The 17,502-nt window shown below is 46.3% G+C and overlaps 3 protein-coding genes across 3 annotated transcripts; all 3 read left to right on the top strand.

The window, feature by feature from the left end:
- Nucleotides 1–706: 706 nt before the first annotated feature.
- On the top strand, nt 707–4,332 carry GGS25DRAFT_490439 (Sec23/Sec24 trunk domain-containing protein). The gene is made up of 8 exons (XM_049260991.1): nt 707–942; nt 1,006–1,385; nt 1,439–1,569; nt 1,646–1,940; nt 1,997–2,479; nt 2,571–3,668; nt 3,719–3,918; nt 3,976–4,332. Exons 2-8 carry the CDS (start codon nt 1,293–1,295, stop codon nt 3,998–4,000), a joined length of 2,325 nt encoding a protein of 774 aa, XP_049116611.1. The 5' UTR covers nt 707–942; nt 1,006–1,292; the 3' UTR covers nt 4,001–4,332.
- A 3,278-nt stretch (nt 4,333–7,610) lies between these two features.
- GGS25DRAFT_521639 (glycosyltransferase family 41 protein) lies at nt 7,611–12,571 on the top strand (the record flags this gene model as incomplete). Its single annotated transcript, XM_049264088.1, has 4 exons — nt 7,611–9,157; nt 9,242–11,203; nt 11,270–11,879; nt 11,936–12,571. 4 exons carry the CDS (start codon nt 7,611–7,613, stop codon nt 12,569–12,571), a joined length of 4,755 nt encoding a protein of 1,584 aa, XP_049116612.1.
- Nucleotides 12,572–15,402: 2,831 nt separating this feature from the next.
- On the top strand, nt 15,403–17,007 carry GGS25DRAFT_278469 (myb-like DNA-binding domain-containing protein). Its single transcript, XM_049257441.1, has 2 exons — nt 15,403–16,726; nt 16,985–17,007. Exon 1 carries the CDS (start codon nt 15,678–15,680, stop codon nt 16,722–16,724), a length of 1,047 nt encoding a protein of 348 aa, XP_049116613.1. The 5' UTR covers nt 15,403–15,677; the 3' UTR covers nt 16,725–16,726; nt 16,985–17,007.
- Nucleotides 17,008–17,502: the final 495 nt, after the last annotated feature.

The raw sequence follows: 17,502 nt of genomic DNA on the forward strand, positions 1-17,502 counted from the left end.
AAAAGTAAAAAAAAAACAAATAATATACGGCGTAAAGGAATATATAAACGTTATAATAAAAAAGGCTATTAAAAGTGTAAATATTTTAAGAACAAAAATAATACAAACAATAAAAACGGGAATATTAACGCAAATTAAAATATTAATAATGTTAAATACTCACCGCAACCTCCTACAGGATATAAGAAGTATATCGAAAGGCTGACCAGTAATGAGGTATACTAAATAAAGAATCTGATGGCGCTAGGCCAGAGGGTGTGTTAAGATCTTGGAATAAGGTTGGAACTAAGGCAGGTAAATGCCAATAAAGCGATACACTAGGGCACAGTTAGAATCAAGGTAGTAGAGCAGCTATAAGGCGGACAAGCAGCTGAGGGGTAATACACTGGGGCATAGTTAGAACTGAGGCAACTGGGATAGGCTAATATGGCAATATACCAAGGGAAGGTAAAACGGCCATATAGGATTAGGCTATTTAGGAACCAGGCTATTTAAGGATCAGGACATATGGATTTTGGGATTTAAGGTTTAACGGTATGGATGGGAATGGCATTATATCAACCTCAGGTTAAGAGGGCGTGTAAGTAATGGTAGTTTAAGGTTACCCTAATTGTAGTAGCCTAAGGCATTACAGTATGATTAATCATCTAAGCTAGTATATAAGGCCATAATTTGGCCTATAAAATAGATTAGCAATCTAACCAAACCTGAACAACTTGCCCTGCCTACATATTGTTTAATTATTGCTAAGCCCTTATATGTTCCGTATACATAATACAGCTTAGCTGATACGATCCGTAACAGCACGGGCTGTGCAGCTCTTTAAGATAATAAGAATTAAGCTATTTTATTACCTAGCATTCCACTGTGCATAATGAACCCTGTAAGCTACGAATTGTGGCTGAAGTAGGCAAGTAAGCGCAGACCGCCACAATTTATAAGGTTAAGGCCACCTGAGATAATACATTCTGTAACTTGTTCATATCTTTTTAACGTAAACACTAGAAGCTGCGAAGCTAGGAACCACTTCCTTATGAGTTACTTGGTTCTATTATCGGCGACATGAAGCAGGATTAATTCGATACCTACTTCTACGCACCATTATTGTGACCTTAGTCAAACCTCCCGTCCAAATATCAGACTCATCCTAGTTTCCTTTACCACATTCTGGGAAACTATTCCGGGTGATTGCTCCTGGTACCTGCACAGTGTATTAGCCTTGAGGATAGAGGAACTGCTTGGTGATTTATCGCTACCGCTATCACAACCAGTACCAAGACTACAGCGACAAGATGGACTACGAAGCTCTCAAGGAGCAATGGAGCGAGGTTGAGGACCGCGATGGTGTCCGTCTAAGCTGGAATGTATTCCCTAGTTCTCGAATGGTGAGTCGCAAGCAATTATACAGCCATTAGAACCCAATTTGACCTTCTCCTAGGAGGCGTCTCGTCTCGTTGTTCCCATCGGCGCTCTCTATACTCCTCTCAAGGAGAAACCCGACACACCTCTACTACAGTTCGAGCCTGTCACCTGCAAGCAACCATGCCGCTCCGTTTTGAATCCATTTTGGTTAGTCACCCTCTTTCACTCCCACCACCTTGGGTGTCTGCTCTTCTGGTCGCAAAGCTAATGGCATTCTGTTTAGCCAAGTCGATGTTAGAGCACGTCTCTGGATCTGCCCATTTTGCTTATCGAGGAATCCCCTACCCCCCCATTACAAAGACATCACGCCCAATGCTATACCTCCGGAGCTCCACCCGTCCAACACGACGATCGAGTATAGACTTTCACGACCAGCCCAAAGCCCTCCCATTTTCCTCTATGTCGTTGATACGTGCCAGGAGGATGACAGTCTGTCCGCTCTTAAGGAGTCACTCATCATGAGTTTAAGTCTTCTCCCCGAGAACGCCTTGGTTGGATTGATCACCTACGGCACTATGGTAGGCATATCCCATTATACATATACCATGTTTTTATAACTGAGAAGAGTTTCTAGGCCCAAGTTCATGAGATTGGGTATACTGAGTGTGCCAAGTCCTATGTGTTCCGTGGTAGTAAGGATTATTCTGCTAAGCAGGTTCAAGAGATGTTGGGTCTGCTCGCCCCTAGCTTGCGTCCTGGTATGCCACAACAGCAACCAGGCCGGCCTATGTTGCCCATGGGGCCTGCCACTAGGTTTCTGTTGCCAGTGCAGCAGTGCGAATTTCAGCTGACGAAGATTCTTGAGCAATTGCAGAAGGATCCGTGGCCCGTTGCCAGCGATCGGAGGAACCTTCGCTGTTCCGGTGTTGCTCTTAGCGTTGCCGTTGGCCTACTCGAATCGTCCTTCCAAAACGCTGGTGGCAGGATTATGCTCTTCGCGGGCGGTCCCGCAACTGAAGGTCCTGGGATGGTTGTTGGCCCTGAACTGCGGGAACCAATTCGCTCTCATCATGACATCGATCGTGACAACATCAAGTATTACAAGAAAGCCCTAAAGGTTAGTTCCTTTTATCTTTATTGTGTATTGGCGTCTTGTGCCGCGCTTCTACGTTTTATTTGTAATATCGTCGCTTATTGATGCATTCTAGTTCTACGACAATCTGGCCAAGCGAACAGCTCATAATGGCCACATAATAGACATTTTTGCTGGTTGCCTCGATCAAGTTGGACTGCTCGAGATGAAGGGGTTATGCAACTCCACTGGTGGTCACATGATTCTGACGGATAGTTTCACATCGTCAATGTTTAAGCAGTCTTTCATCCGTGTCTTCGAGAAGGATGGCGATGACAATCTTCTAATGGGATTTAACGCCGTCCTCGAGGTTTTGACCACCAAGGAGTTGAAGGTGACTGGGCTGATTGGGCATGCTGTATCCTTGAACAAGAAATCGACGTCGGTTGGTGAGACCGAGTGTGGAATCGGCAATACGTGCTCTTGGAAAATGTGTGGCATTGATCCTAATGCCAGTTACGGTATATATTTCGAGATCGCAAGTCAAGGTGGCCCTACACAACACCAGCAAGGTCAACAGAAGGGCATGATGCAATTTTTGACGTACTATCAACATTCATCTGGACAGTTCCACCTTCGTGTAACTACTATCGCGAGGAACCTTAGCGGCCCGGCTGGAGATCCTGCCATCGCGCAGTCCTTTGACCAAGAAGCAGCTGCGGTACTCATGTCGAGAATTGCTGTGTTTAAGGCGGAAGTCGACGATGGACCTGATGTGCTTCGATGGGTAGACCGTATGCTTATACGATTATGCTCGCGTTTCGCCGATTACAGAAAAGACGACCCGTCATCTTTCAGACTGGAGAAAAACTTCACTCTCTATCCTCAGTTTATGTTTCACCTCCGACGAAGTCAGTTTCTCCAAGTATTTAATAACTCGCCCGACGAGACCGCTTTCTACCGTCACGTGTTGAATCATGAAGACGTCAGCAACTCTCTCATCATGATACAGCCAACTCTCGACTCGTATACATTCGATCAGGATGGTGGCCAACCAGTCTTGTTAGACTCGACCTCTATCCAGCCAACCCATATCCTCTTGCTAGACACATTCTTCCACATCCTCATTTTTCACGGTGAAACTATAGCAGAATGGAAAAAGGCTGGTTACCAAGATCAAGAAGGCTATGAGAACTTTGCTGCTCTACTTGAACAGCCGAAAGAGGATGCAAGAGTAAGTGCACATCACCCTTAACTTAAAGTGTGGTATTAATCGTGGAGTAGGACCTCATTGCCGACCGGTTTCCCCTTCCTCGCTTCATCGTGTGCGATGCTGGTGGCTCACAGGCGCGATTTTTGCTTTCGAAACTTAACCCGTCGACGACACATACTTCAGGTGCGTACGGCGGAGTTGGTGCGCAGACTGCACAGACCATCTTCACGGATGATGTGTCCCTGCAAACCTTTATGGATCATTTGATGAAGTAAGTAGATGATGAAGTGCTAAACTCAGTACATATGAAACTAATGATTTGCGTTAGGCTGGCTGTGAGTGGGACGAATTAGGCTCGTGGGATCTGAATGATTTACCAGGAACCTCCACAGTCCTTACCCTGGGTCGTCTAGAGGGGAAAATAGCATGGGCGGGATGACTTGTTGAATCGTGGTTAGCTAATATGGAACATGCAACGTTTGCTCTTTTATGTGAAGCTGGCCGTTCCATCGTAGAGCTTAGCTAATAGACAAAAGTGGCGTGCCATAATAATCTCGCCTTCCCTAATCCACTATATCGATATCGCCCTTAATATCCATGAATATGTTTATAACTAAATGGTACATGTAGCATGTAATTACCCGGTTATAATCCGCGTTACTACTATGTATACAATAGTTACATAATACACATATGTACCCCAGGTACGTACAGTACGTACCAGACAGTTATAGTTTAGCTTATCTACTGTGCTATCTTCTAATAGTACCCACCTGACCCGCTTATCTCTATTCCCACCGTTCCTAGGGCTGCCACATTACGAAATACAACCCCACCGCCTAGGGTTTTTTTCCCTTTTTTTTTTTGTAAGCACACAATCGATTTTCCCAGATTACTTTCTTCGAATTCCATACATCTCCTCCAATTGCAAGCGCACCCTTCCGAGGCTCAGAACGTTATACACAATTGTCTTTGTGCATAGCTTTAGTAGACGGACTTCAAGATTGGACATTTGAGCAAAGATGCGTAAGTTCAGACGTTTCCAGTCCTATTTCTTGCTTCCATCAAGCTAACTATTATGGCACAATGTAGCTCCTAAGATCGATCCCACCGAGATTAAGGTGATGTATGTTGATATATTTCCATGGCCAATGCCAACCTTTATAGATGAAGGGTTGTCACAATCGCTATTCACGCACGACTGACTGGGTTTCCTGTAGTCACCTTAGAGCCACTGGAGGCGAGGTTGGTGCTTCGTCCGCACTTGCCCCGAAGATTGGTCCCCTTGGCTTGTCTCCAAAGAAAGTCGGAGAGGACATTGCGAAGGCTACTGGTGACTGGGTAGGAATTTTCCTCGATCTTGTATGTACACAGAGCTGACAGTAGTAATTAACAGAAAGGTCTCCGAGTCACCGTCAAACTCACCATCCAGAACCGACAAGCTGCCGTATCAGTTGTCCCCACCGCATCCACCCTCATCATCAAGGCGTTGAAGGAACCACCTCGCGATCGAAAGAAGGAGAAGAACATCAAACACTCCAAGAGTGTGCCCCTTGATGACATTATCGAAATTGCCCGAACGATGCGGTTCAAATCGTTCTCTAAGGACTTGAAGGGAACCGTAAAGGAGATCCTGGGTACGGCATTCAGTGTGGGCTGCCAAGTCGACGGAAGAAGCCCGAAAGATATCAGTGATGATATTGAAAGTGGTGAAATTGATAGTAGGTGCCAGTCGAGTTGCATTGGTTGTACATCATAGATTGTATGCTAACAAATATGACACAGTTCCGGACGAGTGATTGTGGGATGGGCTGGCTGAAAATGGACATGGATTTTTTTTTCGCTGCATCTTTCATCAGGAGTTCAGGAATGGCTTGCGATAGGACTCGCCGACGCACTCTGAATTGAAACGAATCACCCAGCTTTTACCATCTCCCATCTCGTGACATGATTACTACCCCGAACGATTGATTCCCCACACCCTTGCCTACACTCCGAGATAAACCTATTCTTCCATGGTCTATTTCTATTTATGTGTCAAGGAATATTGAAATGACCAGCTACTCACCTCGGCCTCCTTGCTCTCAGGCGTGGACGTTGTGGTCCATCTAATCCGGTCAACATATATTAGACTAGCAGGCGTTTATACAACTTGCTGTAGAACGCCTGCAATCGGTCATTATCTGATGGAGGGAGTTTTTATGAGGTTACTTAATAGGTAAGAAAAGCCCAACCCAACCGAGGTTTCCGATATTCGTATTTGCTTTGTAATTATAGGGACGTCTACTTTTACTCAGGAGCACATTGGGCAGCCAGATGGCATCCAAAATTTAAAAGAAGAAGGGGGTTAATACTTCCATACCTATCTACGATAAACATGGCTCATTATTATCCACCATATCTGTTTCCTAGGTATCCAGGTACTAGCAGGTAGGTATTGTAGCTGAAGCCTTAAGGATTTGGTCTGTAGCTACATAACACTGAATTTATGAGGGTCAATTGGTCTGCATGTACATACGCCTATAATATGTACATAAGGACTATGTACTATGTAATATGTATCAATGCCGTCTCTTACATAGTATGTTCAAATTTCTACACATCAATGATGTGTCTACCTAGGGTAGACATGCATGCAATTACATTTATACGTTGTTCTTACTCTGTACCTCTATAATGCATATGTACATGTAATAAGTCAAAGATAGTATGTAATTTACCGCGTATGCTTACCTATGTACCCAGTATACAGCGATCCATAGTACATTATTGATAGTTACTTATGTACTAGTAGTCTAGTACTACATACTATGTAGTTATAAGGCCCTAGAGTCCAGGGCCTGGACGTTTCAACTTTCAAGATAACTACATATGTACCTATATGTACATACAATGTATGCATGTATCTATTTTGTACTACACATATATGTATATAGTACAGGCCTGGCAGGCTGGCACCTTCAAGTTCAATGTTCTCTTCACGGACCTTTCAATGTGCATGAACATGTCAACGGCGTATTCAAGTTGTAGGTATTGTAATGTGTACATTGTAGTTACTACATCGTAGTTACCTACATGTAGTGAGCATGTACATACGCGCATGCCTTCCTAACATCAACGATTAGTGATATCCACAGTTGGCGGGATCTGCACCTATCCCCTCCCAAGAGCACCAAGGATAGTCAAGGAATGTGACAAGGCGAAATAAGAGAGACCAACATGGACCAAATGGAAAAATAATCACAATTTAGACTCAGCCCCCCCACGTACTACCAAGCACCGTTCATTTTGACCCTCATATTATTACCTTTTTACCACATTCCTTATCCACATCCTACATACATACATACATACATACATACATACATACATACATACCTACCACCTACAAACACTACATATTACTTGACGTGATAATACACACGTTAGTCTATCGAGACCTACTTTTAAATTGGGGCTGTCTACCTGTCTACTCTATGCCCGATTTTACTTAGGGTGTTTAATAGCCAGATTCTCATTAATTGGAGTTGATTCTAGTGACTTTGGTTGCCGCGTTCCTCTTTTGCATCTTCCATCACCCTTCCCTGCCTCGCCTACGTCCTTGCGCCTGGCTGGCTCCGGAGCCTTCCCGTCGTGCGAGGCAGAGTAGAGGGCCAGAGATTGATCGATCGCTTGGGATTGCAACGACAAAGACCGATTTGACCTGCCTCATACTTCGGATAACAACAGCCAACCTCAGGTCAGCAAAGCAGTCCCTGCCCCGGCTGAGATACCTTGGAGACCTTGCCTCTGCCTATTCTTTCCTTGCCTTCGACTCCAGCATTGGAACCACCCATTTCCCAATGTATATCAGCTAGCTTTATCTCCAAGCCCGTGCTTTATCTAGCAGGCTATAATGAGACTTCCTGTCGAACCCAGGCCGTGACATAACCCTCTTCTTTCAAGCCTGCTCTACCGTTACCAATGCTGCCCTCGGTTCAGATGCACCATTTGGTGCAAACTCCACACCATCTCGAATCTCTATCCCCTCTTCACCTAGACCGTAGACAGGATCGCCCTTCCTCTACCTATCATTCTCGTACCGTGTTGAGAGCAGCTGGAATGCAACTGGGTTATGGCTTCACCTCTACCCACCGTCACTTCCCCATTCGTTCTTCGCAACCGCCTCCGATGCCGACTCATCCGAGAACCAACACTTTCATGGTCCCGTCTCAATTATCCGATTATGACGAACACCAGCTTAGACGCAAAACTCCAAATGGCACTATAGATGCTGGTTACGATGGGAATCCTGCTCAGCTCGCTTCTGGGCCCCCTCCACTGAAGCATATGATACTACCTACCTCCTCTAGCATCATGTCTAATCGCCCTTATTCACAGCAAGACTACCATTTTGCGAAACATCTCACCAAGTCTTCAGTTGATGACTGGGTATTCCAGTCCCCTCCGCTTTTCGATGTTTCAGATCGCGGTGGCCTTGCCCTCGACTCCAACTCATCACTCCCGGGTGGCGGCTGGAGACGTGGGCTTGGCAATGAATCTCACGCCTTCATGGCCATTGATGGGTCCGCCAATGGACCCCCCACCGCGTATTATGCTTACAATAACGGCGTCAAGGTGCCTACGGCTCTACAACCTATATACCAACACCCCCCCGGTCCTGCTATATTTGATAATGGAGGATTGCTCCCGCCCTCAGCTTGGTTCGAGACGAACATGCCTAGTTATCACGCTACTGCGCAACCGGTAGGCTTGAGCTATCATCAGCCAGTCTCCCATCTTCGCTCTTCCAACCAGCCCATGCTATCGAGAATACCCTTTGGCCGCTATGAAGGGGGTTCAGGGAACATTCAAACACCATCGCATGGGTTGGAATCCCTCACGTTGGAGTCTGGTCAGTATAGCAGACCGGCATCCGAGATGGGTGATAATTATACACCCGCTAGGTTTAAAGAAAAGGTCCTTGCCAATGCTCACCGGTCTTATGTTGAGCTTTTATCGTATCTTCATCAAAGCAAGAAAACTCAGATTCGTTCTCCACGGGAACCGAGGTCTTCCAGAATGGTTATATTCCCCAAACTTCCCAAACATCCAACTCATCCGAGTTGTGTCCTCGGCCCGCGACGATCACACAATGTCCAGACTTTCAGAGATTCGGCCAGTGGTATCCCCCATGCGGTCAGTTTACATATGGACGCATCGTCAGGTTTATACAGACAGCCCGTCGTGAAGACTCAATTACGTAACAGTGAAGCATTTCATTCACCTTTCTACCACCCATTCGACCATGAAAACTCTAGATTCCCTAACCCCGATTCCGAGCGAGCGAGAATACCCCTTACCCCTCTTTCTAGTGCCAAAGCTGCCGTTGAGATGTTAACACACTTGTGCGAACAAAGTGGATGGAAATGGATTGACGGGATGCTACTTGGGGGTTGCTTACATTATGGCCTGGAACATTATGAACAATCTCTGGAATGGTTTCAGAGAATCATTTCTGTAGATGAGACGTAAGTTGCTCTGGATTACGCCACCCCTTCTTTTTTTTTAATATCGCGTAACAGCTATTCCGCTAACTACTTTCTTGCCCATAGCCACGTTGAAGCTATATCAAATGTGGCGGCCACTTTATATTGTCTCAATCGACATGAAGAGGCCGAGCGCCATTGGCTGCGGGCTGTGCGCTTGCGACCTAGCTATCTTGAGGCTGTTGAACATCTTGTTGGACTGTTGTGTTCCACCCACCGAAGCAAAGAAGCTGTTGATATAATTAGTTTCGTCCAGCAAACAATCCGGATCCCTAACAGCCGGGTCAGCTGTGATACGAACTTGGACTCAAGTGATGGGCATGATAGTCTCTTGCATAGCGCATCTGACTCATATGCGCACCCTCCTTGCGGGCCTGTGGGCAGTCATGATAATATCGCAGAGGGTAGGCAACCTGGGTTTGGTTCGAGCGGCTATTCTGTTGCTGGAAATGAGAATGGCCGTGTTATTGCACTGATCCATGCTAAAGGAAATATGCTATATGCATTGAAAGAGATTGACCAGGCGTCTGAGGCGTTCGAGGAAGCAGTTCTCATCAGCGCTGGGAGAAAGCTGAAGTGCATCCATTCATTGATTCGCAGAATACAGTCGGTTCTGTCGCCTGCGGATGTCCACGGAGTTGCGAGACGAAACAGTCTATATGCGTCATCCGCCGGGCCTTTACTACTTCCGCCTGAGAGGGCAAGGCACACTGCACAGTATGTTTTCACTACTCATGGTGAGCTTCCCGGACTGCGATTCGTGCCAGAGGGCGCTCTAAAAAGATCTGCAATTTCCACCACCAGCAATTCACTACTATCATTAGCAAAAATATTTCAGGATGCCATGTCCAATGGAGGCTCCTTCCCAAGACTTCTCCGTCAGCCTTCTGGCATCGGAGATATTCTGGCGCTCTATTACTTATCTCTATCACTCTCCGAGAGTCCTTCAACTGCCAACAACGTAGGGATATTGCTAGCCAGCGTTCAACAAACCAATTCTGCCCTGCCATTGCAGATGTTGGAGAGCCCGAACATGCCGCAAATACCTGGGATTGCTCCTGGGAGTGGACTTGCCTTAGCTCTTGCATACTATAACTACGGTTTAACTCTGGACGCCAAACATGTTCACCTGCATACCAATCTCGGGAGCTTACTCAAAGACATTGGACAACTTGACTTGGCCATACAAATGTACGAGCAAGCAGTTGCTTGTGACGGCACCTTCGACATCGCCCTTACGAACTTAGCCAATGCCGTAAAGGATCGCGGGCGTATCAGCGACGCCATAATGTACTACAGGCGAGCTGTTAATTCCAATCCCGACTTTGCAGAGGCTGTATGTGGCCTTTCCACCGCTCTTAACTCCGTCTGTGACTGGAATGGCCGGGGTGGCGTCCTGTTACATGGTGGCAAATACGATCGCTGGCATGTCGATGATGAAGGAATGCTTCGTGACGTTAGAAACGAAGGATCTGGGAGCGGGTTGATGAAGAGGGTTGTTGATATTGTCTCGAAGCAGTTGGCAGACTCGTGTCACTGGGGGGCCGGTATCTTACGGAATGGCGCCATCGAATTACTAGCCCCGCGACTCGATTTATCCTCAGCGGATGAGGCAAGAAGTGAACTCGATATTGACAGCAAGCTTCGTGATTGGGCTGATCAGCCATGGGAAGGGTCGAAAATCTTGAGGCTTATTGAGCGCTCGATGAAAGCAACTATGCGCCATTGGTATCAAGACAAGTACTTGTACAATCGGCCACCACATTTGGGATACTCAAGGCTCAAACTGCCAGCCTCTTTAGCTGTGCCAGCTGCACCAACTGTTCTACCTTTCCATACTTTCACATGTCCCTTAACGGCCAAAGAGATCCGCATGATCTCCCAGCGGAACGCCGCTAGGATATCGTGCTCAACCTTGAAATCGGCATGGCTTCCCAGCTCCGTGTATCCCCCACCCCCACCGCCTAACCCGCACCTCAATATTGGCTATGTGTCCTCGGACTTCAACAATCATCCACTCGCACACTTGTAAGTTTGGTTCACGCCTATCACCCAGTCTCTTACCTGACCTCGTCTCATTGCTTAATTATGTAGGATGCAATCCGTCTTCGGATTTCACAACCCATCACGAGCAAAGGCCTTCTGCTACGCTACTACTGCAAGCGATAAGTCGGTCCATAGGCTACAAATCGAACGTGAAGCGCCGGTTTTTCGTGACGTAAGTAGTTGGTCTTCGGAAAAGTTGATAGACCAGATAATCAAGGACGAGATTCATATCCTTGTCAATCTAAATGGTTATACAAGGGGCGCAAGAAATGAGATCTTCGCAGCTCGACCGGCACCGATCCAAATGTCTTTCATGGGTTTCGCCGGTACCCTCGGCGCCGAGTGGTGTGATTACATTTTGGCTGACAGGACTGCCATTCCGCCATCTACATTACGACCTATGAGGGATAATGTAAACGTCCAAGATGTGTTTCGGGACGGCGAGTTTAGCGAAACTGGGGACTGGATGTATTCCGAAAATGTCGTCTTTTGTCGCGATACTTTCTTCTGTTGCGATCACGCCCAGTCGTGCGATCCAGGTGAGAGGACTGTTACTTGGGTAGATGAGCAACGACGCAGGTGGAAGATGCGTAAAGAGCTCTTTCCAAATCTTCGAGACGATACAATTATCATGGGCAATTTCAATCAACTATATAAGGTCTGTCGTCCTGGCTGGCATGTGTGTGAATGAATATTGCTGACGAAAATATTTAGATTGACCCTTCGACCTTTCGCACATGGCTGCGTATTCTATCCAACGTTCCAAAGGCCATACTGTGGCTTCTCAGGTTTCCTGAGCTTGGGGAGAATAACTTGAGGAGAACAGCCAGGGCGTGGGCGGGCGACGACGTGGCAAGCCGTATTGTGTTTACAGATGTGGCGCCAAAGCAACAACACATTTCGCGCGCACGTGTCTGTGATCTATTCCTAGACACACCGGAATGCAACGCGCACACGACTGCGGCTGATGTTTTATGGTCCAGCACTCCGTTATTAACGCTGCCCAGATATCCATACAAAATGTGTTCCCGCATGGCGGCATCAATACTTAGGGGAGCATTACCAAAGACACCTCGCGGAGAAGAAGTTGCCCGGGAGCTCATTGCCACTGATGACACCGACTACGAAACTCTGGCAACTAGACTTGCGGGGAGTTTGACTTATCAGTACGTGGATGGGCAATATTGCGAAGGGCATGGGCGACTAGCCGAGATACGAAGAATTCTTTTCGAGGCGAAGTGGACCTGCGCGCTTTTTGACACGCACAGATGGGTCTCTGATTTGGAGAGGGCTTATGACGAAGCGTGGCGGCGTTGGGAGACTGGAGAAGGCGGCGACATTTACCTATAGACTGGAGAGGCAAACCTAGGCCTACCATGAAACTAGGTTCGATAGATACCCCTTAGTCTTGAGCATGATATCAACTGGAAATGGGAGTCGGGAGTATTTTGGTCACGCTGTTAAGGATGTTTGTTCGTTTTATTGGACGATACATTAAGCAGCAGGGAGTTATGGTAACCTGGAAAGATGGAGGGAAGTCGTTTGTCCCCTCCCCCGTCCCCAACCCCGGGATTTTGAGGAGTCCGTGGTTACTTTCCAAACCTGTTTCCCCCAGGATTACACGGAAAATATAAGGTTCTATAATAGAATGGGAGGCGAACTCGAACCAAGTGCTGGCAGGGTTACGTTACTTCAGGACTGGAATATGGAGTCGTTTCAGTAACGACAGCTAAGGCGTTTGGCAATATGACGGCATGAATTCACTGGATTGTATGCCGTGGACGGATATTTGTAGAAAACAATACCCAAAACCGACGCCACGGTGGGTTAGGTTTGGCGTTATTTTACCCAGGTTTGCTTCTTGTTCCCTTGCCTCACCCTTCTCTTACTTTTCCTTCTTCTCTCCCCCCCCCCCCCCCTTTTTTTTTTTTTTTTTTTATTACCATTTGAGTCTTCATCTTCTTTTACTTTTCTTCATGCTTTCTTTGTTTATTTTCTATTTCTTTTTATTTATCTTGCTGGCGGTTATATCTCTATCACGGCATAGTTTTGCTTTCGTCTTCTAGAAGGATTGGGCATTAGGGAAGCGTATTGGCTATAGCACTGGCACCTTATTAAGCATAAACATATCACGCATTACCTACATAACTTACCAGTCCCTCGTTTAACTACATAGTAGGGAACTTAACATGTCCCCCACAGGATTATCCAATGGGAAATCGCCAACTCGTCCCAGCTTGTTGGTTACTGGGCTGGTGGGGTAGCAGTTGGTGTGGAGAGTTTCAGCCGGTGAAAAATCTCCCCTCACCCCCTTTCCAAAAAAGATTACATTGTATGCGGCTGAGGTACATACATAGCAGGGTAGGTAGGTAAATGATTTTTCTAACGGTCACGATATTTGCATGAGTTACTCGGTAGGTACCGCCTATCGATGTCTAGGTAAGCAAGGGGTCCCCAGCTAAATTGGTATGTTGTCGGGTTCGCTTGGGTTTACTGTTTTTAAGAAGGCAAACGGATGCGAGGCATTCAATGTTGCCAAAAAATACCGATATTACAGTATTAAGTACTACATAGTACATAGTACTTAACCCACACATATAGGATACATAGAGTATCGATATCAGTATTAACATTGAAAGCCACACGTGCTAGTACACGAGACTATAATATTATGTATCGTTTCAACAAACTCTAAACGGCTGAGATCTCATCAGTAGCGGTACTTATGTATATGTCAATGTACACACATACTCATGTAGTACGCCTATGAGACTTCAAGCTTTATGCAAGGGTGTCCTTGCCCCTTTGTCGGATCTGGGGTTCGTAGCTTGGTCCCTACTACACAGTACCTTAGGGTAGAGGCTAATGTATATACAATACATACAACATTGAATGTCATACATATGTTACTATGTATATAGTACATATGTAAATGTCACCACATGGCATGAATTTTTTTTTAAAAATACATACATACATAGACAGTTGAAGCCTCGTGGCCTCAATGTTTATACTAATCATAAGCATACGGTGCTTAACTTTCAAATACCGCAATCAAATTGCCAAGACAGTATAAAGGTAAGAAAGAAAAGGGGGAAGGAGTAGCAAGCATAGGCCATAAATGAAAGAAAAAAGGGGGGAGAAGGGACATCATTCAGATATATGTACATAGTACTGTAACCTAGGTACCTACATATGTAGGGTAAGGTACATGCTGATTTCTTCCTTTGCTTTTTCCTTTCTACCTACCTAAGGGTACATATATGCATGTTGATGGGATGAATGTTTTAAACTAAAGGAAGTGCGGGTGGCACGAAACCTTCAGCCTACCACCTGCTTACTTGCCTTACGTTTTGGTAGCTACAGCGAATGTCTAACTTAACGAATATGTGTAGAAGTGTGGGTCTTTGAGACTTACATCTTTAGATGAACCCCCCGTACACACACACACACACACACACACACACACACACACACACACATATATATATATATATACATACATACAAATGACAGAGGGAGGGAGGGAAGGAGGGAGACGGAGAAGGAGAAGGAGAAAAAGGTAGGTAAGATATGTAGGTGATATCATGCTAATCCGCCGCCATCACTGCTTCCACTTCCACTGCCACAACAACAACAACGACAACGACAACAACGATAGGCACTACCACTCTTCCCAGTCCCAACTCCTGCTTATGTACACCTCTTAGACTCACCCTTTTACTTTCAATGTTAACATTTAGGTTATACATATATCCTGTCCTCTTTTACTTCTCTTGCCTCTCTGTTCCTTTACCAAATCTAGTTCATCATATCTTAGTAGCTTGGTCCCCTTCCCGATCTCACTCGCCTCTTCTGCGCTACCACTTCTGCCCTCTAGTACTTATGTACCTAGGTAAGCATATGACAATATTGTCTTGTTGTTACCTTTCTTTCTGTCTGTCTGTTCGTCCGAGTCTAGCGCCATGTTCAACTCTCAAGCCACTCATGCCTTATCTATAGTCACCTACTCTAGCTACCTTCTTTAGTTTCTCTCTCTAGTTACTCTCTATCCTCCTCTTCCACGGGTATATGTTTATATTGTGAGTGTAATACTGAGTTATGACCTTGCACTGGCCCAAACTATAGCGCAGGTGCTCATCCCTCGTGGATACCAGGTACAAAGCTGTTTGGTTACCGATATAAAACGGCATGGGAGGAACTCAACGATTCGATTGCCGCTGGCACTTTTCTTCATCGTTGCTGACACTTTCTCTCTGCCTATATCCGCACCTTTGATGGTCTCAGGCTGTGTACCAGGCATTATTCATATACAGTTACATACACACCTACGCCTACTCACTCTGAATTTCATTCTCACTCTCACTGTCACCTTTGCCTCTTTATTTATATATTTTGATATTTTGATATTTGGATATATATTCAAACGAGTGGAGGTATATACTAGACCTTCTCCATGTCGTCACAAAGAAGAGGACCATGGTCTCAGCGCGAAGATGACCTGCTCGCCCACCTCGTCCACTCCCAAGGTGCGATGAATTGGGTAAGGGTCTCGCAGCAAATAGGCACGAGGTCATCCAAACAATGCAGGGAACGGTATCATCAGAACCTGAAGCCCTCGCTGAACCACAACCCAATCACTCCAGAGGAGGGTGCCCAGATTGAAAGAATGGTTCAAGACATTGGCAAACGCTGGGCTGAGATCGCGAGGTCACTCAATAACCGAAGCGACAATGCTGTCAAAAATTGGTGGAATGGTAGCATGAATCGTCGAAAGCGCTTGAATCGCAGAAAAGCTACAGATTTTAGGGATCGCACCACCTCCCCAGGCCCGTTCCCATACTATTCTCAAGCACCTCAATTATCGGCACAAGCACCTCAACTATCGTCACAGGCAGCTCAACTATCGTCACCGGCAGCTCAACTATCGTCACAGGCAGCTCAATCATCGTCACGAGCTTATCGAGCACCGCTGGAGAGGAATCTACCATTACCTCCTTCTTCGCGACAGCCTCCCGGCCCAGTACCACGACCAGATTACGAGCGCCATCATTATAGTCCATCCTCTCCAATGCACAAGGAAGGTTTACCTCCTTGGAAAAATCACTCTGGCTTTCCATCGACCTCGGTACCTTCACCTCTCCCCCGGCCACAAGGCGTAGCTTCCGAGGCTCCCAGAGCTCCTGGGGGACTATTTGATCCCCGTATCAGGCTACCCCCTTTGCGAATTTCCGACGCAGATTCGCCATCAAGTGTTGCACCGCTTTCCAGTCCCAGGCTTCCTCCACTGGGCGCTGAACAAAATCAGCTCCGTCTACCGTCAATTAACGACCAAATTCAACGACTTCGGCGATCTGAGTCTAATCAACTAGTCACAGCGCCTAGTTCACCTATGCCTATGGGGCAGTCGCCAGCAGTGCCCTCACGTCGGAGGCCGCTTTCTGGCACTGACACAATGAGCGATAAGATGGCAAAAATGCATATACGAAGCATCTTAGAGTAGAGGCAAGTCTCCTCGTCATGCATGGAATCGTCCATAAGCTAGCTGGGGAAGGCTAGGAGATGGTAAAGGTATACATGTGTAGTTTGGATACCTACACATGTCTCGGCAGCTCTACTCTCCCCCCTTCTTCACTGTGGGCATGGAAAACAAACATTGGCAGCCTGTTGCGTCTTTCTCCTTTACGTGTCTTTATATGGTGTTGGGTACTATATATAATTATAAGCGATGAGATGTTATATCTCTTAATAATACTTTCTTAGTTAGCTCCTCATGCTTTGGGTACAATACATCCATTGTAAAATCGCAGACTATGATGTGTCCATGGTACACATACGTGCAGATGTAAAGGTATCTTGACACTCGGGACTCGGGACTCGGCACCCAACTATCTCTGCACAAACGGCGGTCAGATTAGCATGTACGGCACATGCCTCAAGGCGCGTAGTATCATCTGTGTTCTTACATGGCAAAAACAGCGCGGACGTTGTGCAACACCTTCCAGGGTTGACCCTTATAATGAAGTACGACCCAAGGACATACCGGTACATATATTGGATGCCGATCAATGGTATGTAGGAAATATAACGCTTTCCGTCCAAGTCCGAATCGGTCCACAGGGCGGCAGCCCTCCGCCCCCCTCCCCTTCCTCTCTAGATGAGCCAACCAACTCGTTCGTATGCTTGCAAATAACGTACATATGTAGATCTCTTTATCTTTCTGTGCAACCCCCATCTGTTTGGGCGTCACAAAAAGTACCTGGGTAGTAGGCTCGTCACGA

Source organism: Hypoxylon fragiforme (genome assembly GCF_022984875.1).
Source record: "Hypoxylon fragiforme strain CBS 206.31 chromosome Unknown GGS25scaffold_5, whole genome shotgun sequence".
Lineage (NCBI taxonomy): Eukaryota > Fungi > Ascomycota > Sordariomycetes > Xylariales > Hypoxylaceae > Hypoxylon > Hypoxylon fragiforme.

Excerpts from the sequence above, each read along its gene's own strand:
- GGS25DRAFT_278469 (XM_049257441.1), top strand. The coding sequence starts at position 15,678 with ATGTCGTCACAAAGAAGAGGACCATGGTCTCAGCGCGAAGATGACCTG.
- GGS25DRAFT_490439 (XM_049260991.1), top strand. The coding sequence starts at position 1,293 with ATGGACTACGAAGCTCTCAAGGAGCAATGGAGCGAGGTTGAGGACCGC. Across the intron at positions 1,386-1,438 it reads TATTCCCTAGTTCTCGAATG|GAGGCGTCTCGTCTCGTTGT; the intron begins GTGAGTCGCAAG and ends ACCTTCTCCTAG. Across the intron at positions 3,919-3,975 it reads TTTATGGATCATTTGATGAA|GCTGGCTGTGAGTGGGACGA; the intron begins GTAAGTAGATGA and ends GATTTGCGTTAG.